Source organism: Idiotropiscis lumnitzeri, chromosome 1 (genome assembly GCF_059441095.1).
Source record: "Idiotropiscis lumnitzeri isolate Australia: NSW breed Sydney's pygmy pipehorse chromosome 1, RoL_Ilum_1.0, whole genome shotgun sequence".
NCBI classification, from domain to species: Eukaryota; Metazoa; Chordata; class Actinopteri; order Syngnathiformes; family Syngnathidae; genus Idiotropiscis; species Idiotropiscis lumnitzeri.
This window is the reverse complement of record NC_142391.1, coordinates 2,247,443-2,269,785: the sequence shown is the minus strand read 5'-3', so window position 1 is coordinate 2,269,785 and position 22,343 is coordinate 2,247,443. Positions and strand designations below refer to the sequence as shown.

At 46.3% G+C, this 22,343-nt stretch overlaps 1 protein-coding gene across 6 annotated transcripts in view; it reads right to left on the bottom strand.

The window, feature by feature from the left end:
• syne1b (spectrin repeat containing, nuclear envelope 1b) overlaps positions 1 to 22,343 on the bottom strand; it is a 124,230-nt gene that overhangs the window by 14,920 nt on the left and 86,967 nt on the right. For 5 of the 6 annotated variants that reach the window (XM_088310156.1, XM_088310160.1, XM_088310158.1 and 2 more), the window contains 42 exons: positions 22,162 to 22,302; positions 21,805 to 21,918; positions 21,559 to 21,720; positions 20,689 to 20,892; positions 19,826 to 19,993; positions 18,454 to 18,645; positions 17,491 to 17,622; positions 17,318 to 17,418; positions 16,526 to 16,679; positions 16,352 to 16,465; positions 15,860 to 16,018; positions 15,448 to 15,657; positions 15,002 to 15,103; positions 14,822 to 14,941; positions 14,553 to 14,753; positions 14,193 to 14,366; positions 13,994 to 14,125; positions 13,157 to 13,353; positions 11,838 to 11,970; positions 11,569 to 11,751; positions 11,181 to 11,330; positions 10,403 to 10,579; positions 10,165 to 10,320; positions 9,924 to 10,079; positions 9,680 to 9,850; positions 9,478 to 9,611; positions 8,952 to 9,156; positions 8,620 to 8,802; positions 8,110 to 8,256; positions 7,878 to 8,032; positions 7,490 to 7,637; positions 7,308 to 7,402; positions 6,794 to 7,028; positions 5,802 to 5,996; positions 4,832 to 4,957; positions 4,594 to 4,749; positions 3,725 to 3,883; positions 3,189 to 3,355; positions 2,401 to 2,563; positions 1,327 to 1,514; positions 1,076 to 1,226; positions 195 to 377 (listed from right to left, as the gene is read on the bottom strand). In XM_088310156.1, the coding sequence (XP_088166282.1) occupies positions 195 to 377; positions 1,076 to 1,226; positions 1,327 to 1,514; positions 2,401 to 2,563; positions 3,189 to 3,355; positions 3,725 to 3,883; positions 4,594 to 4,749; positions 4,832 to 4,957; positions 5,802 to 5,996; positions 6,794 to 7,028; positions 7,308 to 7,402; positions 7,490 to 7,637; positions 7,878 to 8,032; positions 8,110 to 8,256; positions 8,620 to 8,802; positions 8,952 to 9,156; positions 9,478 to 9,611; positions 9,680 to 9,850; positions 9,924 to 10,079; positions 10,165 to 10,320; positions 10,403 to 10,579; positions 11,181 to 11,330; positions 11,569 to 11,751; positions 11,838 to 11,970; positions 13,157 to 13,353; positions 13,994 to 14,125; positions 14,193 to 14,366; positions 14,553 to 14,753; positions 14,822 to 14,941; positions 15,002 to 15,103; positions 15,448 to 15,657; positions 15,860 to 16,018; positions 16,352 to 16,465; positions 16,526 to 16,679; positions 17,318 to 17,418; positions 17,491 to 17,622; positions 18,454 to 18,645; positions 19,826 to 19,993; positions 20,689 to 20,892; positions 21,559 to 21,720; positions 21,805 to 21,918; positions 22,162 to 22,302 (6,693 nt within the window). The remainder of the gene's footprint in view (positions 1 to 194; positions 378 to 1,075; positions 1,227 to 1,326; positions 1,515 to 2,400; positions 2,564 to 3,188; positions 3,356 to 3,724; positions 3,884 to 4,593; positions 4,750 to 4,831; positions 4,958 to 5,801; positions 5,997 to 6,793; positions 7,029 to 7,307; positions 7,403 to 7,489; positions 7,638 to 7,877; positions 8,033 to 8,109; positions 8,257 to 8,619; positions 8,803 to 8,951; positions 9,157 to 9,477; positions 9,612 to 9,679; positions 9,851 to 9,923; positions 10,080 to 10,164; positions 10,321 to 10,402; positions 10,580 to 11,180; positions 11,331 to 11,568; positions 11,752 to 11,837; positions 11,971 to 13,156; positions 13,354 to 13,993; positions 14,126 to 14,192; positions 14,367 to 14,552; positions 14,754 to 14,821; positions 14,942 to 15,001; positions 15,104 to 15,447; positions 15,658 to 15,859; positions 16,019 to 16,351; positions 16,466 to 16,525; positions 16,680 to 17,317; positions 17,419 to 17,490; positions 17,623 to 18,453; positions 18,646 to 19,825; positions 19,994 to 20,688; positions 20,893 to 21,558; positions 21,721 to 21,804; positions 21,919 to 22,161; positions 22,303 to 22,343) is intronic. The other variant, XM_088310159.1, reaches the window with a different exon arrangement.

Here is a 22,343-nt window from a genome sequence, read left to right as displayed (position 1 = left end):
AAGGACAAGTAAACCCTTTGGAATGAGTGAGGAGACCGCTTTGCTAACTCGGAACCTGGACGTCCATCCAGATGGTCACTTCTTCCAGCCTTTATGACAATTTCATGACCAATGGATGCAGACCTCCGCGTCATTTCAAAGGGTTTGCGTTTGTTTCCTTTGAAGTTGTCCACAAGACACGTGACAGTGGCGACCTTGAGCCGGCGCAGGATGGCGGCCACCCTCTTCTGCAAGTTGTCCCAGCGCTGGTTTGCGCTGTGGGCCATCTGCTTGAGGCCGCTGCAAGCGTCCGTGCGGTTTTCTCTGGCCAGGCGCCGGTACTGCTTGTTGAGCAATTCCAGCTGCGTCAGGCTTTCGTGGACCTGCCGCTGGAAGGTCTGCGGACACGAAACAGGACAAAGCTCAAATGGGACATTTTATCGGAGGATATTTTTCACTTGACTCTCTTAAAACCAGGACTTTTCTTATTCTTTCTTCCCAATAAAACACTGACCTTGTCAAATTATAGCTTTACTTTTATAGCTTTAAAACGATGAAATTATTCTTGTTTGTAGCTGCTGTCTTTTTTTTTTGCTTTACTCGCATATTTTAAATTGATCCTCCGCAGTGTTTCACTCAGGAATTATATTATCCTTTTTCAATCTCATCCTATTTGTCATTTTTCTGGAACAGAACCGGTTTTCTTTTTGCCTATAAAATAACCTTTTTTTTTGGAAAAAAAAAAGGTTTTTTTCTCTTAAAATTAGGATTTCTCCCTTCAAAAAAAAAAGAAAAGGTTTTAAATTTTTCCTTTTTTAACAACTTGTAAAACTGTGATCACCCCCCGCCCCCTCCGAAAATACCAATGACTCTTTTCTCATAAAATGTTAACTTTGTTCTTCCAGGAAAAAAAAACATTTTGTTCTCAAATGTTAGCTTCATTCCCCTGAACTTCATAAAACTCCAGCTTTCTCAAATAAATAACCTTTTTATCTTGCAAAACGATGACTTTTTTTCCGCATAAAATGATGAATTATGAAACCAGGACTTTTTCTCCCCCCTCCCATAAATGAGGGCATTCTAATAAATTGTGTACCTCAAATTTCTTGAGTTCCTCCTTAGCTTCAGTGTACAAAACACCGGAGGAGTTGGGCAGCGCGGCCGTTTTCTCTGAAGCGGCCAGCCACTCCTCAAAGCGGCTGAAGTCCTCCAGGAATTTCTGCCACAAACGCCACGTCTCCTCAATCCTGTAAGTGTTCAAATATCTCAGGTCACGTGACCTGACTGGAGGCAGATCAGAAAAAAAAAAGAAGAAGGGCGACATGCACGCCAAAGACAAGGTCCTACTTGAGCCTCCTTTCCACGGAGGAGGCGCAGATGCTCCTCCATCGGCGGTCCAGACTGCGCGTGGCCTGCTGGATGGACTCGCACTCGGCGTCGGTGGCGCAGGCGTCGCAGTCGTGCAGCAGAACCTCGCACAGGTTCAGCACCGACGCCACGCCGGTGCTGTGCTTTTCGATGTCGCTTTGAAGCTCCTTAAAAAAATCAAATAAAAATAAAGAAATAAATCACACACACACCTTCAGTCATGTTCTGGCAGAGCATTTATGACACGACGGCTTAAGAAATAATATGCAGAAAGACACTTATGCACAACTGAGAGCGTGTTGGACGAGCTCGCTTCTCTTGAAAGGTCCGTCTTGAAAATGGCGTCGCAAGCGTATCTGCAATTAAATCCACGCTTTTCCCTCCTTCGGCCATTTTGGTTTAAAAAAGCAAGAATAGATTTTAGATTTTCGAACGGTCGCCAGTTCCAAATTTCGGGTGTGTTGATTCCCCGTATCGCTGCCCCCAATCACGAGTGAGTATCCAATCACAAAACGCGTTCATCACCTTCAGCGAGAAGGCCTTACTGTCAACTCGTGATCTGATTGGCTATCGCAAATGTCTATCAACTGTGAACGGACAGGACAGACGCCCACACGAATATATCTGAAGGCCTCGGCCAAATCGGGCGTGCTACTGCTATTTTGAAATCTGCCTGGCAACACAAGCTAGCTGAATTCTGATTGGATCAAAACTCTCACCTAAGATTTTAACACTAGGATATATGACATCAATGTGAAGAATATGATCGTGATTTCTTGATTATGTTTGGCCAGCAGAGAAGGCCTTGCAGGCCGCTACAGATAAATTCACACAGATTTTTTTTTTGTTTTTTTTGGGGAACATATCCTCGGTTATTGACTGAAAACTAACTTTGGTGCCATCCTGTGGCATCTCGGTACCAAAGAACCAAACTGAAGGTGAGTTGAGAGCAACTGAGAAAAAAAAAAACATATTTGTACTTTGCAAGTTCCCGCCACTGCGCTGTGAAGACTTCAAACGGATTCCCCCCGTCTTGCTAAAATTGAGCGTCACCTGCTGCTGGTCGAGCTTCCGTTGAATGTCTTGGAAGTGGCAGGAGTCGTAAGCGATGGGCTGGGACAGCTCGGTCTCGATGTGGGCCAGCCAGGTCCGCAGGCTGCTCATGTTCTTGTCCAGCTGCTGCACGGCCACCAGGGTTTCCCTCAGCTTCTTCACCCTGCGGGCGACAAATTGGCGTCAGTCACGCTGAACTTGGTTGAAAAAAATGAGACCCAATATCCAAATGCTGGGAACTTTTGACCCGAGGTATGTGCTTTCAAGATGATTTTTTACTAAAGAGGACACTTTTCCAAGCGAAAGCTCTTATTTTGAAATGATCTGTAAAGAAAAATAATTGATTTCGACATGCACATGACGTTAATGACATGCACTTTTACGCATGCTACAAAGCTTCGACTGCATGTACTCTTTCGAGACAATCAAGCTGGAGCAGTATCAACGAGAGACGAGTTTTCCCAAGACCTTTGAGACTTAAAGCAAAGAACTACAAGTCCTGACTCGCAAGAAATGTCAAGGTCGGACCAAAGCTACAGAAAGAAAAAGTCTTGAATCTCGAAGGTGATTTTTTTGATCAAATGAAAGTTGTCTGCGTGACTGTATTTCATCCTGATCATGGACCAACTAGCAAATTAGCTCAGGAATCCGTCTGGCCACCGGATTGCGGGAAATCTGCGATTGTCATTTGCAGTTTTTACGAGCTAAGGGGAAATTTCCTTCAAATTGCAAATGGAATTTTGGCTAACCTGCCAGCGCTTGGTGGAGATGAAAATGTTTGTCCTTACCTGGCACCAATTAGGTCTAGAAGGTGCTGCCAGCGGTCATTGACTTTGGTGAGCTTGTGCTGGATTTCAGCGGCCTTGCTCGGGTGGCTGGCCCGGGCCAGGCGCTCTCCCAGCTGGTGGAGGTGCAGCTTGTTCTCCTCGGACACCGAGATCTCCTCCTGGTAGTCCTGACGACAACACACCACAATTTGGGATTTTTAGACGAGAGCTAAAACGAGTTTGACTCACCCACCCCTCCCACCGCCCAAATAAAATGCACCCTAACATGCTCAGCGCGACTTTATTTAGAGAGCATATTAAAAAGAAAGCAGAGCTGCATAAAAAGCGCTGAAAGTAAAGTCATAATCAGACATAAAAACGAAGACAACACTTAAGAAGCAATCCAGGGGCGACGATTTCAATGAAAACAGCAAGGGCTCCAAAATTGAACCTTGTGGAACGCCATACGATGGCGGGGAGCGTGGGACTCAAAGCAACCTGCCTCCCAAATCGAACTGAGAGCTAACAAGAGGAAGATTATAACGTGCCATTCTTACCTTCCGCAGCCGCTCGATCATCTCCTCGATGCTGACGTCCCCGTTTTGTGACACCTTGGACTCCATGCCAGTGAGCCACTCGCACAGCTCCTTGTACTTGTCACTAAAAACGCTCCACTCGTTCAGCTTGTCGGCCACCTGCTGCCCTCGCAGGGATAGCTGCGAGTATGGAAAGAATAGAGAAGATAGAAAAGCAAAATCAAGAACACAAGACGCAAGAATGGGACTGGGTGGTTTTGTGTGTTTCCTGTCTCGCTGCTGTGTAGCACAAACAGGATGCTGTGCACAAGGTTTCAATGCGGTACATTGCGAAAGGAAATAGACGGGGTATCTACGACGTCTCCTTAATAAATGATGATTTTGATTCTTTTTTTGTTTTGTTTTGTGTGTGTAATTTGACTAAATATATATATTATATATAGGTTTGAGTTTTTCCTAGTCCTCCTTGTGGTTACGTAAAGCCCTTTGAGACTATCTGTGATTAAGGGCCATGCAAATAAAATTGACTTGACTTAACATGACATTTGCAAAATTTTGCAATAAAATCCTAAATAAAGAATTGTTTTTGTTTGTTTACACATTTACCTCTGGCCATCCTTGACTGATTCAAAACAAAACAAAACCACCTTTAAAATATTCAGCTCACACACTCCATCTTAAAACCCAGAGCTGGGCAGTCCGTCCCGGGGTCGGGGGCTGAAAATTTTAATGAATAAGGCCGGAGGGTCGAGGCGGGGGACTGACTGTCAAAAAAGGGTCAAGTGCCCTCCGCCTTCCAAATTTCTTGATCGACGCAAACCATCGCCAATTGATTCTTTTTTGATTCTCTCGTGCGTATTACAAAAAGTGGCGCGGGTGCATGGCGTCACCTGGTGGCAGATTTCCTCCCACATGCGATGCAGAAGCTCGATGCGCTCCCGCAGGACGCACAGGTCCTCGGCACTGATGTAGCACGACAGCGACTCCCTCAGGACGGTCAGGTGGGCCAGATCTCCAGTCCAGCCTTCGATGGCGCCCTCCAAATCCTGAAAATTTTTTTTAAAAAGAAAGGTGGACCCACATGTGCGACGGAAGTGCAAACATGGAAAAGGGCAGGATCCGGTGTACCTTGCAGCGCATCTGCTGTGCCTGCAGGTCGTCGTGGTGATCGGGAAGAGGCTGAGAGAGTTGTCGTTTGAAGACCCGGAGCTTCTCCAGAGATGCGCCGATGCCTTTGTCGCATCGGTCCCAGTCCTGGAAGGAAACAAGCTCATTGTATTGGAACTCCATTTTCCAACCAGGGGCAAAAAAAGTTTAGCCCAAATAAGGTTTGGCGCGTTCCTAAAGTTTTCTCTGAAATTCTTGATCACATAAAATTCTGACATCATTCTTATCCTTTTTTTTTTAAATCAATAATCAACTTTTGACTGACTTTTCTTCACAACAGAATCATCACTTTTATTCCACACTAGGGCTGAATGAATTATCGTTTTGGGACCGAAATCACCATCTTAGACAAAGCAATTCCGTGATTGTCAAAGCTGCGTTTTTTTTTGTTTTTTTTTAAGGGCTCTTATGTGATTAAACAAAAAAAAAAAGCATCGTGCTGTCACCCATCGTCCCGGAAGTAATTTCTTTCTCGGCTGCTTGAATGCTAGGTGCTAAGCTAACGTGCTCTACCACAGACTTTTTTTTTTTTGTACTTCATGTAAATTCCTGCACAACAGTAGCATCGTGGTGACAAATAAACGACCCCACTAACAATCAGCGTTTCAACGGAGGAGGCAAACGAGCAGTCGCTAACTGTGCTAATCGCTAGAGTGAAATACAGAGTCGGGAAAGACTCAAAATACGTGCTTAGGTATACAGTCGACTTTTACAAAAGAACCGCATTAGGGAGGAGAGCCAGCAGCTAGGAATAATCATAAAATAATATAATGCAGCTCTATTCCGTCCAATATTATATTGTATATTTATTTAATAAACACGAGAGTTCTTTTCTGTGCACTTCCGTGCTTAAAAAATGATCCAAAATTGATTTTGGCGCTCTTCAAGTCCAAGCATAGTTGGAGAGACTGAGTGTGTGAGTGTGTCGTACCTTCAGCAAGGCGCTGAGCTGCCTCCTCATTTCGTCCAGACATCCGCTGGCCCGTTTCCAGCGTTGCTGGATGTCGGTCAGCTCGGCCTGCAAGGCCACCTCGGCCCGGCTGTCGGCCGACAGCAGCAGTTGTCTGCCGGCCTCCACCGTCAGGATGTAGCTGCCCTGCTGCCGCTGCAGTACCTTCTCCTTCAGCTAGAGGGAGAAAACAGACACTTTTTTGAGTTCAGAATTTTTTTGTTAAAAAATTTCCTTTTTTTTTTTTTTTGCGACTAGAAAAAAAAGCATATGACAATGACATTCTTTCCTGCTCTGTTATTCGCTGAAAAAGTTCAGGCCATTCGGTGGACAGTTGAAGTGAATCGAGGACCTTCATTTAGACAAAATTAGTCATTTGCCGCCACTTTGTGGCATCTATAGGCAATTATAGTTCAACTTTTTAGGGCGTGTGTCTATTACGGATGTATTCTATCCCCTTTATTAAGAAATATTTGTTTTGTCTGTGGAACTTATCCGCCCCCAAAATTAACGGACCTTTTCTCAATTCTGTGCACATTTTTGTGCTCTTTCTGTAACGCTCTGGGACAAGTAGGCGCCAAAGTCTTAGCTAACAATGAATTAGCAACTGATGTCAAGGAAGTATGTTGCGTTGATGCCTCTTGCAGCGGCGAACATCTGGTATGCTTTGGAGAATCTAAGTTTAGCCCGGGTCGTTAGTGGAGGTGTCAGAGAGTTTTTGCTACATGTGTAATGTACACATGCCCTTCCGGTGCAAATTGTCAAAATGAAATCAGCTGTAAGGCTGTTAGGGTAATGCTGCAAAACAGCGTTTAGATTAGTGGTGCATTTATGGTTTAAAACCAGTGGTCCCCAACCAGTGGACTGCGGGCCACTTTGGACCGGGTCGCACAGATCCAAATTTTAATGGCTTCCCCTCATCGCCAAGCCCTTGGAAAATTGCAGCATAAGTCTCAAATCTCCCCGCTAGCGACCTGGATGGCGTCCAGCATGGAACGAGCTTGCTGCAGAGGAACGGTGGTCCCGGGCCGAAGACCCTCGGTGGGTTGGGAGACGTCCAGAAGCCACTTGCGCAGCTTGTCCACCATCTCTCGGTAGCGTTGCCACTGGCGGACCAGGCCGTCGATGATGCCGCGTCTTTGCTGGGCGCGCCGCACCACGCCCTGCCACTGGTTGCTCAGCAGGGCCAGCTTCAGATTGAACTCCTTCCTGCACAATCCAGACAGAACAACATTCAGCAGTGGACAGACGGACGACGCACTTTTATAGATGAGGCAAAGAAATAAAAAAAAGGTTTAAATGTGGGTCAATTTGAAGATATTTTCTTTTTAAAATAAAATAACTTTTTTTTTTTTTTAAAGCTTAAAATTTATTTAATTCATTCATTATTATTGAGATTCGCGGTGGGCAAACTTTTGTGCCATGTTTGATTTTTAAAAGGGACAGGATATTGATTGTTGCAATGGATTCAAGGTTAAGTCGACCTACCTGTCATCCACTTGACCCTGTTCCAGCATCCTTTGTCCATCGCTGATGATGGAGTGGAGGATCTGCTGCCGACTGAACATCTCGGCTTGGAACAACTGCAAGAGAACAAAGCGCAGAGGAATTAAAAAAAAAAAAAAAATCTGCAATGATCTTTTATAGGAAGTCAGAGAATGTCCTCAAACCTCGTGGGCTTTCTGCTGCTCCGTTAAACTTTGGTAGTTTCCGGAGATTTCCACAGCCAGATTGTGCTCCGTTTGGACCAAGAACTCCATCCACGTCTCACACTTTTCCAAGAAAGTTTGCTGCTGAAGGAGGAACGACTGCAGTTTGCTGCAACAAAAGGAATCCAAAAGCTTTAAGCATCATTTTAAGACTTTTATTTTGAGCGCAGGCTGGTGGATCTGAGAGTGGGCGGGCTGCACCGTTGTGGGTGTGTCCTCTAAATTTATTAATCTATTCTCATCAAATTAATTCCGGCCCTACTCGTGTCTTTCACAAGTTTTAGCCAAGCAAGTCCCAAGGCCTACAAGTCATGTGACCGAAGTCTCCTGCCTCTGGTAAACTTCATACCTAAATCGCTCGGTGGTCTGCGCCGAGGCCGCCGACCAGCTCCTGTTCAGGTTCTGCATGCGTTTGATCTCGGAATCGTTGAGCGGGAGCCGGTAACCCAGCTCGTTGAGTCGCTCCAATTCCGGCGCCATGCTGCTGAACTTCATCATCAGTCGCTGTTGACAAACAGTGGTTATGACCGCACGGCCGCAGGATTCGTTCAAAGCATTTGTATTTTTTTTTTTTTGCTGACCTTCAGCTCCTGCATGCGCTCTTGGATGAGGGTCAGGTCGGTGGAGCCGTTGGGGTCATGCACCCTCAGAGCCTCCTCGGCTTCCACGACCCAGCCAACTAATGAGTCCAGCTGGTGGTTAAAGGTCTCATAGTCGTGGACGCCGGTCTGGAAAGGGTGAGGAGACAAGTAAGGGGGTCTTTTTGTTTTCATTGGGATTCAAGAAATTCACTGCCACACAGTCCTTGATTTCGTCCTGACAGGACAAAAGTGGCCAAAAGGAGCAGACACAATAAAAAACAGCACAGGCCCCAGAATTGAACCCTGTGGAACACCATATGGAAGTGCGGGACTCGCCTCAGTCCTGAACCGCTCCGGATCCACTTTGATATGCTAGAACAATCCTGACAGTGCATGATATGCTGCTAGTTCTCGACTCCCAAGGAGTCCTTAGATGATCAGATCTTACCCGTAAGATCAGTAGACGAGTACATTGGAGACATTGGAAATAGGGGCGCCAACATCGTGTACCTGCAGTGCGATGAGTTGTCTGTTGAGCGCTTGCTCCACCGCCGACAACCGCTGAGAAAGTGCCAGGTGGTCCGACTGAATGGCAGAGGCCGCCGACGTGTCCACCTGCTGCTTCAGCTGATCTCCCAGCTCGCGGAGAACCTGCAGGGAGGCCTGCACTGGCACGTGGGAGCGGAGAACCTCCTGCCACAAAAAACACAGCATGGAGATTTCAGTTCAAGCGTGTGGAAGGGGTAAAACTATGAAAAAAAAATAATTGATTTGCACTTATCATGGCTGGGTTTGGAATGTATCCCCCAAGGGGGTTGCCTATAAACCCAAACCACACTCACGCCGCACTGTTGAATCCAGGCGGACACGTGCTCGTCGGCGATGTCCTCGCCGCACGCTGTCTTGAGGAGCTGCTCGGCTTTCTCCTCCTGAAGCAAAACCCCGGCAGAGCTCTGCTGGTGAAGGTCTTTGTAGCCTTGCCACAGTTGCTGGAGAGCTTTGCTGCTCCTCAGACGCTCACAAATCTCCTCCAGGAGGCCGGACCACCTGAGGAGGACAGGGAGCGGTTCAGGACTGAGGCGAGTCCCTCACTTCCATTTGGTGTTCCACAGGGTTCAATTCTGGGGCCCGTGCTGTTTTGAATTATGTCTGTTTGGTGTCTGGATGAAATCAAGGACTGTATGGCCGTAAATTTCTTGAATTCCAATGAAACCCCCCCCCCCTCAAAAAAAAAAATAAAACTCTTCAAATTTTCTGAGAAGGTTCTGGTAATTGCCCAGAGTTAAATTTTGAGTTTCTGTGAACTCTGTCTCAAGGACGGCGAACTCTTCCGGTTCTAATCCAAATCGTCCCAATCATCCAAATCACCTTGCGTTGGCCTCCTGGAAGGCGTGATTGAGAGAATCCGACACTGACGGGTGACACTCTTTCAGCAGTTGGTGGGTCACGGCACCGAACCTCCTCAGACTGCTTTCCTGCTTCTCCAGCTCCTCTTGCAAACCCTGCACAGATGGCACCCTCATAAACGGATCCGCTCATCACAATGGAGTGAAGAAAATGTTCATCACACCTGCAGACTTTGCACTTGCTGCCTCACGGCCTCCAAGGAACCAGTGAGGAGGCGGAAGCGTGACACGGAATAGCGTCCCTCCATCAAGTAGCCGTTAATCTCTTCGGATGCACGTTTGTAAAGACTCCACTGATCCAACACCGACGTCAGGCTGATCTTAAGTTGACCAATCTGGACATATTGATCTCGTTTACTCCAATTCACAAGATAAATAATCAAGACAAGGACGACGGGAGGAACGTACAAGGTGGTCCAGGTTGGCCCAGGTGTGATTGACGCTCTGGAGCGTCTCCATGACGATGGCGCAGGCCTCGTCGGTTTTGTTCTGAACAAGAGCACAACCCTGCTCCTCTACTCGCTCCAGTTCTTTTTCTTTGTCTCTCACCAGCTCCTCCATTTCCTGAAAGATTAGTTTGGGAGTTGTAACTGAGAAATAGCGCTTGAGGGAGTTTTGATTACCGAGACAGAAGATATACGAGGGCTACCTGGCAGTCCTTGAGCGCATTCTGTACCGACATCAGGTCCTCGATCCTGTGTTTCCTCTTGAGCCGCTCTTCTTGAGTCCCCATCCAAGACTTTAGGGCCTGAACGCTGCTTTCGTACTCCAGCCACATCTGCAGCAGACTCTCCAGGAACTGGATCTGCAAAACAAATCATTCACCTTTTTTGGGGGTTTTGCCCCGCCCCCAACTGGAGTATCCCTTTCATGTTCCGCTCCCTCACCCGCTCGTTGATACGGCCCAGCAGGATCTGCCACCGCCTGTTCATGAGGCCGAGACGCTCGGCAAAGTCGGTTTTGTCGCTGCGCTTGCTCTCCACGTCGTGACCGCTGAGTTGCAGCACGGACTGGTTGACGAAGTCCACAGTCAGCTGCTTGCAACTTAAATCCACCCTGAAGCCCTGAGAGATTCAAAACAGATACAGAACCACGGAAAATGACAAGATGGCCATGTTCTCCACGTCAAGAACGCTTTATCACAAAACCACTTTCAACGCAACACACTCAATCTGTCTCTGCGGGTCTCTCGGAGAAAAGAATACTTTCCACATTTTGGAAAGATGACCTTCAGGACACAAAGCAAGGAACTATAAGTTGTGAATCTTCGGACCGTGACCACGTCATACCAAAGGAATATTTTCTAACAGACCAAAGAAACAGAAATGAAGTCTTGAGACTTAGCTTAGCTCCATTAGCAACGGCACATTTGGGTGCTTATAAAGAGACGATTCACTGAAATGCGTCTCTCTAACCAGCCATCTAATTGGCTGAGGCTGAATTTGCAGCACTTGGGATATGAATGGCATGATACATCTTTCGTGTTAATTGCATTTCTTCGTTCCTTGTTTTGGTTGTTTGCAAAGTATGCTGTCCAGTTGATGTTGGCTGATAGTTGTTACGCCTGCGCCCAGTAATATGGTGCACTTTATGTATGTGTTCAATGCCAAAATAGCGCCTGTGACTTTGAATGCGGTGCGCCTTATGGTTGTGAAAATTTGGTACCTTGTATTTCTGCAAGTAGTCCAGAATCACATTTGACCCAACGGCACTCTTGAGGTTTTCCTCATCTTCCTCGATGACATTCTCCATCAACGATATCCAGTTAAACAGCTCTGTGATGGCGTGACGGGAGGCCAGCTTCTCCATTTGGATCTGAGGAACAAAAGCAGATCAATGAACCGGGATGTTGATCGCAGAAGTAGTGTGGGACCTTGACTTAGTAAGTTTCGTTTGCTATTTCAAGATTTCATCACGATTCCCAAATTGAAATAGCAACAGTTCCAGCTCTCCCCCACCCAAAAAAACAGTTCTTTTAAAGTTTTCAATAAAGAGGACGTCAAGGTTCCACGGTGGTCTGGAAGTATTTGCACATGTGGTGAAGAGCGAGGACCTGATGGAGCTTTTCCTGGACCACCGGGATGCGCGTGAAAAGTTCACTCCACTGATTGTCAATGCGGGCCAGGTCTGAGCGCAGCGCCACCGTGTCCACCTTCTTCAGCCTCAGGAGTTGGTTTCCCTCAGAGACCACCGAGCTTTTCAGGCCGGACTTGCTCTCTGCTTCCTTGGAAAATTCCTGCGATGGAGCGGAATCAATCAATAAGCCAATCCGAGACGTGAAGACGGCGGTTCGATGGTGATGTCGTGATCAAGCGGCCTCACCAGAAAAGCAGAGAGGTGCTCTCTGACTGTTTCCAACTCCTGCGGGACCAAGAGCGCTTGCGTGTTCCAGAATTCCAGACGCTCCATGGCAGATTGGAGCCATCCGCTAAACTCGCCGCAATGTCTCTGATAGCTGGGGGGGCGATAAAATGAGACTGAACATTTGGAATCTGTGGGTGAGGGGTTCGCAAACGTTTTGAATTCAGGTACCCCTTACTACCGTTCCCACGTCCACGTAAGAAAATAAATTAATAAATAAAGAAAATAAAAATGAATGAGGGGGGGGGGGGTATCTGGCATCTGGCGAAAAAACGGCGACAAACAAATAATGCAAAAGATTCCTGTCTGCCTTTCTGTCCACCTTCCGGTTTCATCGTTCACTCTTGGGAATGAAGTTTCTCCCACCCAACTGCGGGTTTTGTCCTACTTGGCACATTTGCCTGTCCCCGTGGCTGTTTGGCACATTTCTACATCATTAATGGACGAGGGAGCATAACGTGACCGGACTTTAAACTTTGAAGTTAGCTGCTTTGCTACAAACACAGGACTGTTGGAGGACTTGTCACAGTTGTTATTAAAAGCACAGTGGCGGGCTGAGCATTTCACACACAGGCCTTCAGTTAAGTCCGACTTGAAAAAATACCTCATTTATGACACCACGGCTGGACAAATAATATTCAGAAAGACACTTGCACAGTACTAAGTGAGTGTTGGATGACCTCGCTTCTCTTGAAAGGTTCGTCTTAAAAATGGCCTTGCAAGCGTGTCTGCAATTAAATCCCCTCCTTCGGCCATTGTGGTTTAAAAAAGCAAGAATATATTTTTGATTTTCCAACGGTCGCCAGTGACGACTTCCGGGTGGGTTGATTCCGCATAGCGCTGCCCCCTCACGAGTGAGTATCCAATCACAAAACGCGTTCGTCAACTTCAACGTATAAAGGCCAGCGAGAAGGCCTTACTGTCATCAACTTGTGATCTGATTGGCTAACGCAACTGTCGATCAACGGTAAAAGCCCCCTTGAGACACAAAACAGACACCCGCACGATTTTATTGGAAGGCCTCGGACGAATCGTGCCTGCTACTGGTATCGTGAAATCTGCCTGGCAACACGAACTAGCGGAATTCTGATTGGATAAAAACTCTCACCTAAACATACAACACTAGGATATAATATAACATCAATGTGAAGAATATGATCATTTTTTCTTGATTATGTTAGGCCAGCAGAGAAGGTTTTGACGCACAATCCGGAGGTCGGGATGATCTACTTTGAGAAGGACTTTGTCTGTATCACAGAGTGTCTGGTGAGGTTCCTGACCTGGTCCAGTGCTTGAGAATGGCCTCCAAACGCTGCAGTTCCTTGTTGACTTTGCTGGTGTTGTCCAGCCAGTGTTCGCCCAGAACTGCCAACTGATTTTCCAGAGCGGGACAGCAGACGGACAGCAGGAGATGTTTGCCTTCTCCCAGCAGCTGGTGCAGTTTGTGTTGGTGCTCCGTAAGCTTCCCCTTCAGACCCTTTGAACACGGTGCAAGAGGAATTCAAGTCACAGTTTTTTGCAGAGGTGGCAAAAGTACTCACACCCTGTACTTCGTGGAACAACAGTTACTTGTGAGTAAAGTCTGAAAAAAGATAAATACTCAAGTTAAGGTCAAATACTTGACAAAGCACGCTTAGTAAAGTAATGACATATTTCTACATTGGTACAACCAGTGGTGGGCGGTCAAGGCCTTCTCTGCTGGCCTAACATAATCGAGAAATCATGATCATTTTTAGGATAATAATATAATAATAATTATAGAATTTAATATATATATATAAAGTATTATTCACATTAATGTCATTATGTTCTGTTTTTTAGGAGAGAATTTGTCCAATCAGAATTCAGCTGTCTTGTGTTGCTAGGCAGATTTCATAAATCAGCGACACAATCTTTTTCGCGGAGCTTTCAGATTCTTAGCTGTGGGCGTCTGTTCTGTGTCTCAAGGGGGCTTTTACAGTTGCGATAGCCAATCAGATCACGAGTTGATGACAGTAAGGCCTTCTCGCTGGCCTAACGCTGAAGGTGACAAACGCGTTTTGTGATTGGATACTCACTCGCGAGGGGGCAGCGCGATGCGGAATCAACACACCCGCAAGTTGTAACCATCGTTGTACCTGATACAGTGAAATCCGCTCCATCAATTTCTCTTCCGTCTCTTCCACTAATCCCGCCGCAGGGATACTTTCCTCAACAGCCTCCAACTGGCCATCCAGGCTTTGATAATCTTGCACCAAGCGGCGCCAAGTCTGACAAAGAGAAGACAAAAATGTTTGTCGACAGGCTTTTGTGGGTGAGGAGCTCAGGTGCTTTTACCTCCAGAATGCCCTCCAGCTCCACACCTTTACTGTGCGACTGCTGGAGGACGCTCCGAGTTTGGTTGAGTGTCTCCTCCAGAACCCGTCGCTCTTTAGGAAGCATCAGACCGCAAATGTTCCCATAGTATGTCTCGGTTAAAATCATGTGCGACTCCAGACCCTGGAAAAACTCCTAGAAGACATCAAGACGACCAAAGATTTTGAACAGAACTTCTCTCGAAATTTGATTATAAAAAAACAAACAAACGGGTATTACTACATGCATATATACATAAACATGCAAATACAAACCAAAAATGACAAATCAGAAAAAAAACGTCTTCTGCTGTACGGTGAGCCTCACTGTTCTGAGTCTGACCTTGTGTTTGTCCAGAAGACTCTGAACTTCCTCCGTTGAGCCGGCGATGATCCTCTGATCGGCGGCCATCTTGCCCTTGGCCGTGTCCACCAGGTCGGTGAGATCCTGCAGGGCGCGCTCGTACTGCAGCTTCAGCGCCACGTTCTGGTTCAGCCCGCTGCGCCGAGAGGCCACGGTCATCACCAGCTCCTCGAAGGAATCCTGACAATCAACAAGATCATATATGAACGTACTTGGATTGACAAGTGTCCCAACTTCTTCCATCCAACCTGAAGCTTCAGTATTTTGTCTGCTGATATCTGATCCGCTTGCAGCGCCGCTCCTCTGCTTTTCAGTTCTGCTATCTTCGGTTCAAATTCTTTCAGGTTGTCCTCTGTGCCGGCAATGACCTGCATCAAAACGAGTCATGAGTAAAAAAAACGAGAAATGGACAATAAATGTTGCACTACCTGGAGCTGTTCTGAGGCTGGTCTGTCCATGGCTTCAGCTAGTACTTGCAAGACTTGGCACTTAGTCTCCATTAATTCACTCTGGAGATGCTGAAGTTCAGTCTGTGTTCAACAAAAAGCCGAAACATACATTTACGTCGTTTTTTTTTTTTACAAATTATAACGCACTACTGCACTGTGGAAAAATGCTCGTTTGGATTTTATGCCTTTTAGAGCACACAAGGACACTGCACAATAAGAAAGTAAATTATAGGTAAAAAAAAAAATGAGACTCATTAGCATAAAAAAGAAATTAAGGGGAGCATGACATTCTGAACAGATTTATTTTCAGTTTGTTTTGGGAATTATATATGCGATGAAGAGGAAGGGACTGAAGACAGAGCCCTGAGGCACACCAGTGGTGCTTAGGGATGGCTGAGAGGTTGAACGAACAGATCAATAGCAACCTGGTAGGCTGTGAGTTGGTGAGTCCTGGTCCTCATGTGGTCGCAACTTTGACCCAGAGCACTGCCCAGAGCTCCCAGTCTTTCTTTCAGGCAGTCCAGATTGTCCTCCAGCAAGGCCCGTTCCTCTTGCCTCAAGCCAGATGACGCGGCAAGCGAGGTCTGGCTGAGCGTCACCTCCCCTGCCACGCGATGAAGATCATTCTGCAACATCTGCAGACAAATCCAGGAGCAGCTTTCTGATATGATCTGATGTGAATTCCATCCATCTATGCGTCTTCAACGGGTAGAAATGAGGTCCACAAAGGTTCGGTGACACACAAATGGTAAGAGGGACAACCTGAACCTTGAAATATCCACAATACAAAGTCCACCACAGGATAATTGAGGAATTTGCCTTGAAAAATGAACGCACCTCCTGCTTTTCCAGCCGAGCCTCCATGTTGTCAGTCAGCAGGAGCGAGTCGGACAAGACCACGTTCTCCACGCCGTCCAGCCAGGAGGAGGTGGACGACACGGCTGTGTAGAGCTGCTGCTCCATCGTGGACGCCCGTGCCTCACCATCGCCGCCGGGCTGTAAAAGGATAGTAGTAGACGCTGGTTGAACCGAGATTGTTGTCATGCTTTCTGTACCAGAGGTGGGAGAATGTCCACCTGTCTAGGTCAAGTCTTAAAATTTCATGTTTCAAGTAAGTCTCAAGTATCTGAGGGGGGAAAAAGAAATCCAGCAAGTCAAGTGTAGTCTCCAATAAATTTCAAGTTATTACTTCACTCATTGACTGCCATTGACGGCTAAAGACGTCATAGATAGTTTTTTTAAGTCAAGACACAGTCTGACTCACGTTAAATCATGTGACTCAAGTCCCTCACCTCTGACTTTTACAAAACAATGTTCAAAAATTCCCACCTGAGAATTTTCCATGGTTAGCCTGAAACTGTCATAAAGACTCTTCAGCGATGCTGCGTCAGCTTCAAGTTCTTCTTTTAAAAGCGGTGCCGAACACGGAGCACTGGAATAAACCTGCCAAAATGAAATCAAACCTCAAAACTTTTTTTTTCTTCCCGCACTATTTGACCGTACCGTCTGCTTGTGATCCTGCTCCAGATTCTTTTGCATCAGCTGCACTTTGGTTTTAAGCTCCAGCCGCAGGCTCTCCCACTTTTGCCTCATCTGCTGGCGGGCGGCGTCGGCCTCCCTCCCGGCTAACGCGGCTGCTGAAAACGGCTCCGAAGCACTGCCCCCGCCCCCGCCCGCAGACATGCAAACAAATTTCCATTCACAATTTGTGATAAAAGACAAAAGAAACCCGCAAAACATGCTGTAGTTGCTGCTTTACACGACAGTGAACGGTGAACCCTTGCTGATTCGCAAATTTACAATTCATTTAGCTTCTCGTAAATTTTTATGGAGCACTAACAAATGTTAGCTAGAAAAAAATATTTGTGCCTATTTGCACATTTTGGTGTTATAAAGTAAAGATCGCAACAAGGCTTTGGTAGCGATGTAGTAGCTACTCCTAAAGGTGTCAGTCGGCACCAAATCTCCAACATCGGGTTTGTGGAAGGCATGTTGACAAAGGTAAGTGGCAAATGTTTGGCTGTGTTGTCTTTTAGAGAAAAACAAAATGGCCGACCTTCTACTGGACACTCTCACCACTCTTTAGCATCTGCGCCATGAATCCAAGTCAATTAAGAATTGCGAAATTCCTATCCCTGCTACTTTTAACCAACAAATATTGAAATGTAAATCAAAAGATAAAAATCCTCAATCGTAGAAAAACGTGCGACGTCCTGGCGAAATGTCCTCATAGCGCTGGTTCACCGTACTTTTGTGTATTTCTCTCTAAGAAAGCTGTGACAGGGTGTTCATTACATGGTGCCGCCCGGTGACGCCTGCTGGATGAGGATCTCCTCCCCTCTGCTGGCTACCGACTGCAGCAGCTTCTTCTGCTCTGCGAGCTGCTCCTCCAGTTCCTACGCAGCCAAGGAGAACAGCGCATGAATAATGCGTCTCTTTCTCGGTGCACGGTAGCTTGAGAAATGTACCCTTTGACTCTGAAGCGTGTCCTGGTGCTGTTGGGAACGCGTGGTCCGAGCCTGGGCCACCCAGTCCTGAACGCTGGGGCTCTGGGAGAGACTGGAGTCGGACTCGCTGTCCTCCTGATCTTGCATGGAGCCCTACACGCAATGTCAAAATCATACACAAGTAGTGAGCACGTTGAGATGACGTCTTGGTTTTACTGGCGTGTCACCGAACATTGCTCTGGTAAATTCAATTTAATGTTGGCCTTCTGTCTCGTACTGGTGGGTGAGTCGCGAACAGGTGTTGAACATTTACAAGGGGGTCCGAATAGGCGGTCATGCGACGAGAAAAAGAAGGAGGAAGCACTCGCAGTTAATTTTTTTTCATTTGGATTATTTGATATTTATCAAGTGTTTTTCAAACAAAAATAAGACAAATTGGGTGAAAAAAATGAAAAAAAAGAAGAGAGAAAAAGTGTGATCGACCCAGAATATTGGGGCAAATGAATAAGCCACAAAACAACACCAAAAAAAAAAAAAAAATGGTGTTTTGCAAGCCCATTTTTTTGCTATTTCTGGGATTGGAAAAAAAATCACCCAAGTTGTATCTTGTTTATTTTTTACCTAACTGTTTTTAGAATGCACAAACAAGCAAAAAAAAATAGAACAGTGGGCAATGCCTAGTGAAATATTGATAATTTGAAACGTTAACATCATTTGACTTTCCTAAAAAGAAAAATAAATTTTAAATTTTTTCATTGGGCTGCATTTTATCCAACCGTGACAGTTAATTTTTCTTTAATTATTTTGCTCATCTTTAATAAGGTAATCTGAAAGGCAATTTGAACATGTGAACATATATATAAATAAATACATATATATAAATAAACAAACATAAAAGGCTATTTTTGAACATTTCACGTTCTTCACGACTTTGGAAAAGGCGAGCCTCGGGGGTGACGAGTTGTGCTCTAAATCCAAACCCACCTGCATGTTGGCGTGCTTATCCTGCAGCATCTTCTGCAGCTCCAGCAGGCCTCCCTTCAGCGTCCGCAGCCTCCTGGCCAGTCGCTCGGCCTCGGCCCGGGTCTCGGTGCGGCCCTGCAGCGGCAGGTTCTCGCTGCGCACGGACAGCTCGGAGAGGGCCTGCACCTTCTCCTCGATGTCCAGCAGCATGTTCTGCAGCAGCAGGAAGAGAGAGGCCAGCTCAAACATGCTGTCGCCACAAGTCCATTTCCATTTGGGCTTCGAGACCGCCGGCTATTCCTGGCCGGGGGACGGCGAGGGCTTTCCCGCTGCCCTTTGACCTGGGCTCTCCTTCCACATGAGCGCTAATCCGCCCCCTCGCATTGATCAAAGAGGAAAGCCACGCACTGAGCGAAATGAAAAATTGCCTTTGTATTCTCGTTTGTCCGGGCTCCCGGCTCTCAAGGATATCCCGGCGGCTTTGCCACCAATCCAGGCAGGGGGATCTATTCGTGGTCAGACGACGCCTCGCGAGAGACGCTGACATAATCTTCTTAAGAGCAGCGCTCGTGCTGCTAAGAAGCAAGGCAAGTCAACGTCCCCTGGCCTGTCCACGCTTGTTTATCACTCAGAGGTAGCCAAGCCCCTCCCACCTTAAAATTGGTTGACTCAGACTCTGAAACTTATAAATTGCCGAAAAGGAGATTGGGCTAAAGAGCATTTAACGTTATTAGGCATCAACAACTTTTCTTGCCAGGCTCCTCCTTCCACATTTCTCAACTCATTTAAACTGTACATAGTTGAAGATCACGATGCACCAAAGGTGAGCCCCAGGGCTCTATCCTGGATCCACTCCTCTTCATCGCATGTCATTCCCAAAACATTCTTTTTTTTACCTATGAAATACAGTTTGACTTTACAGCGTCCTTGTGTGCTCTAACAAGCATTACTACCCCAAAAAGCATTCATGTACAGTACAGCAGTAGTATGTTGTAATTTGGAAACTTGAGTGAACATTTTTTGGCTTTGTATTGGAACACAGACTGAACTGCATCGAGAAAGCTAGAAATGCCAGAGTAATATTTTCCACGTTATAAAAATCATACCCATAAAAAAATGAATTCAAGTAAATGAGACTTTCCCATCTTTCATATTCCAAATTCAAGCTATTCAGCATGACATTCCGCAAGTTCCCAAAGTTCTGAAATTATAAAACAGAAATACATTTCAACAATTCAATAAATTTAGCATTCACGCACAATCTCAACACAAACTACAATTTCTAGTTTTCATATATTGTAAAATGAACTACTTTTACAAGATACAGCGCTTCTCGTAATGGTGTCCTCTCAAAGAAAAATTAGATTAATAAAGCGCAGTACGCAAAGCCCACCTGACATTTTGCGAGCTGCCCTTCGGCGTCAGTCTCCTGCGCCTCAAGGATGGCGGCGGCAGAACAGCGCGTCCGGGCCAACCACCGGTCCAGCTCCTCCGCTTGCATCTGATAACGCTGGACAGCCTCATCCTGCCGTTGGCCATCAAGCTGATCGATGACGCGTTCCTGCGGCGGAATTACATCCGTACTCACATTCATATTTGTATTCATGGTGGGGCTTAGTGTTTTTCTGTCGTAAAACTCAGTGGAATAACTAATGATAATAATTCATAAAAAATAAATAATAAATTAAAAAAAATAAAACCTATAATAAATAATAAATACACAATAATAAATACATACAAATAAAAAATAAAACATTTTAATCATCAGCGTTGGTTAGGACGTGCGCTCAAGGTTGCACTGAGTCTTTTTCGAATTTGAACACTCTTTCCTCAAATCTCCACGTTATCTTACTCGAATAGGAAAGGAAAGAAAACTTTTGAAGCAAAAACCAGACTGCAAAGATGCTCTCTCTCTCTCATTTGGGTACTTCCTTGACACCAATTTCTATTTTCCTATGAGCCAGTACTTTAGTGCCATCTTGTGGCATCTTGGGGTGTTGCAGAAAAAGCGCGAAACGAGTTTACAAATCTTGGTTCAACAAAAAGATATTATTCCATTGTATGAATGGCAAAGAATTGGACCTTCTGCCTTCTAGTGGAAGCGCATTTCTCTGTTCTCCGTTACTATTCGCCGACGGCATAAATAGACAAACAATTTTCAAACAAATCAAGTGAAATTGGATCATTCTACGCAGCACGACTGACAATCTCTTACGAAACGAGAATCAAAAGTGTAACAGTTTTTGGCCAGCGTACCTCCAACAGCTGCCGCTTCCCCGAAGCCTTCATGTGGATGGTGGCCATCCTCTCGGCGAGGACGGCCAGCGACGACTGCATGGCCAGCTGGTCGGCCATGTCCGAGTCCACGGCAGAAGCGGCGGCCGTGCTCAAGTCGTCGGCGAAGCTCGTTTGGAGCCCGTCGATGTCCTCCTGCACGCTCTCAATCTCTTGGATCACACTCTGCAAAGACAAAAAAAAAAAAAAGCACAATATGCCTAGTAAAAAATAAATAGATAAATAAAAAAATAAAAAAAAACAGCAACCAGGATTATTTGACTTACCTGAAGAAAATGTATATTTAACTGAGCATAATTTTTATAAATATCATCTTGATTTATGACAAATAGATAAACAAATATTCTAGCATGCGCGAGCTAGCATGCGCGAGCTAGCATGCGCGAGCTAGCATGCGCGAGCTAGCATGCGCGAGCTAGCATGCGCGAGCTAGCATGCGCGAGCTAGCATGCGCGAGCTAGCATGCGCGAGCTAGCATGCGCGAGCTAGCATGCGCGAGCTAGCATGCGCGAGCTAGCATGCGCGAGCTAGCATGCGCGAGCTAGCATGCGCCTCAGTGCAATGCGGCCAGTGAACTGGTGCTGCGACCTTTCATACAGCGCGTGTTTCGGCCGTGAAAATACGATAAGGCAAGTTTTGGAGTTTTTATTTTTCCAAATTTTGACACCATTTTACCCCCCCTTTTTTTTTTTAACAAATGAATATCGGCATCGTGTGCAGAATTTGAGGAATGGCATCTATTGAAAAGAAGAACACGATTTGTGACTCCATCGATATTTCTTTTCTCATCCTTTTAGAGGAAACTGTCGTGACTAATCTGAGGGTACTGACCTGGTGTGTTGTCATGTGACTATCTGGACTTGTGTCAGGCTCCAGGGGCTCGCTGAGCTTGGCCTCCAGCGCTTCCATTTTGGACGAGATGGATTGCAGCGAGGCCTGGTAGTGCTGCTGCTTCTCCAGAGCTTCGTACAGACTTCTCTGCTTCTCGCTGATCTGTCCACGGGACGAGCCCCGCCGCACACACAGTCCACGTGAAAGTGGCTCGAAAACACCACACGTTCTCTCGGTCGTACCTACCACGTTTTTTAACGTCTCCCATGAGCGCTGCAGGTCGTCCAGGTTGGCCACGGACTCAAACGTCGGGTCGTACAGTTCTTGGACCGGAGCTCTTTTCAGTGCTCCCCTTCCAGCCTGGGAAGAAGCGTGTGTGTGCAATCCAGTTTCAAACTAAAATGGCTGACTTTCTGCGTCTTTTCATGAATAGCTTTGTGAGACTTTTTTGGTGGCTCTACTCATGAGAAACTTGCCTACCAAATTCCATGTTGTTTGGGGAGAACAGCTTTTGTGGCTGATTTTTATTTTTATTTTCGAACGGACACAATGACCAAACTTCAAGTTGCTATGGAAATGTTTTGCATTTGTAGAGGGAACTACCTTCGCGGTAGCAGCATCGCTGTGGGCGAGCGGCGAGGGCGAGCGACACGTGGGAGGAGAGGACACAGAGCTGATGGTGCCCTCCTCACCAGATTCCTCTGTGACGGGAGACAGGAGGGCGTGGCAGCGGCCCGCCGTCACCTGACCATTCGGAAGCACAACGTACGAGAAATGTCAAGAGC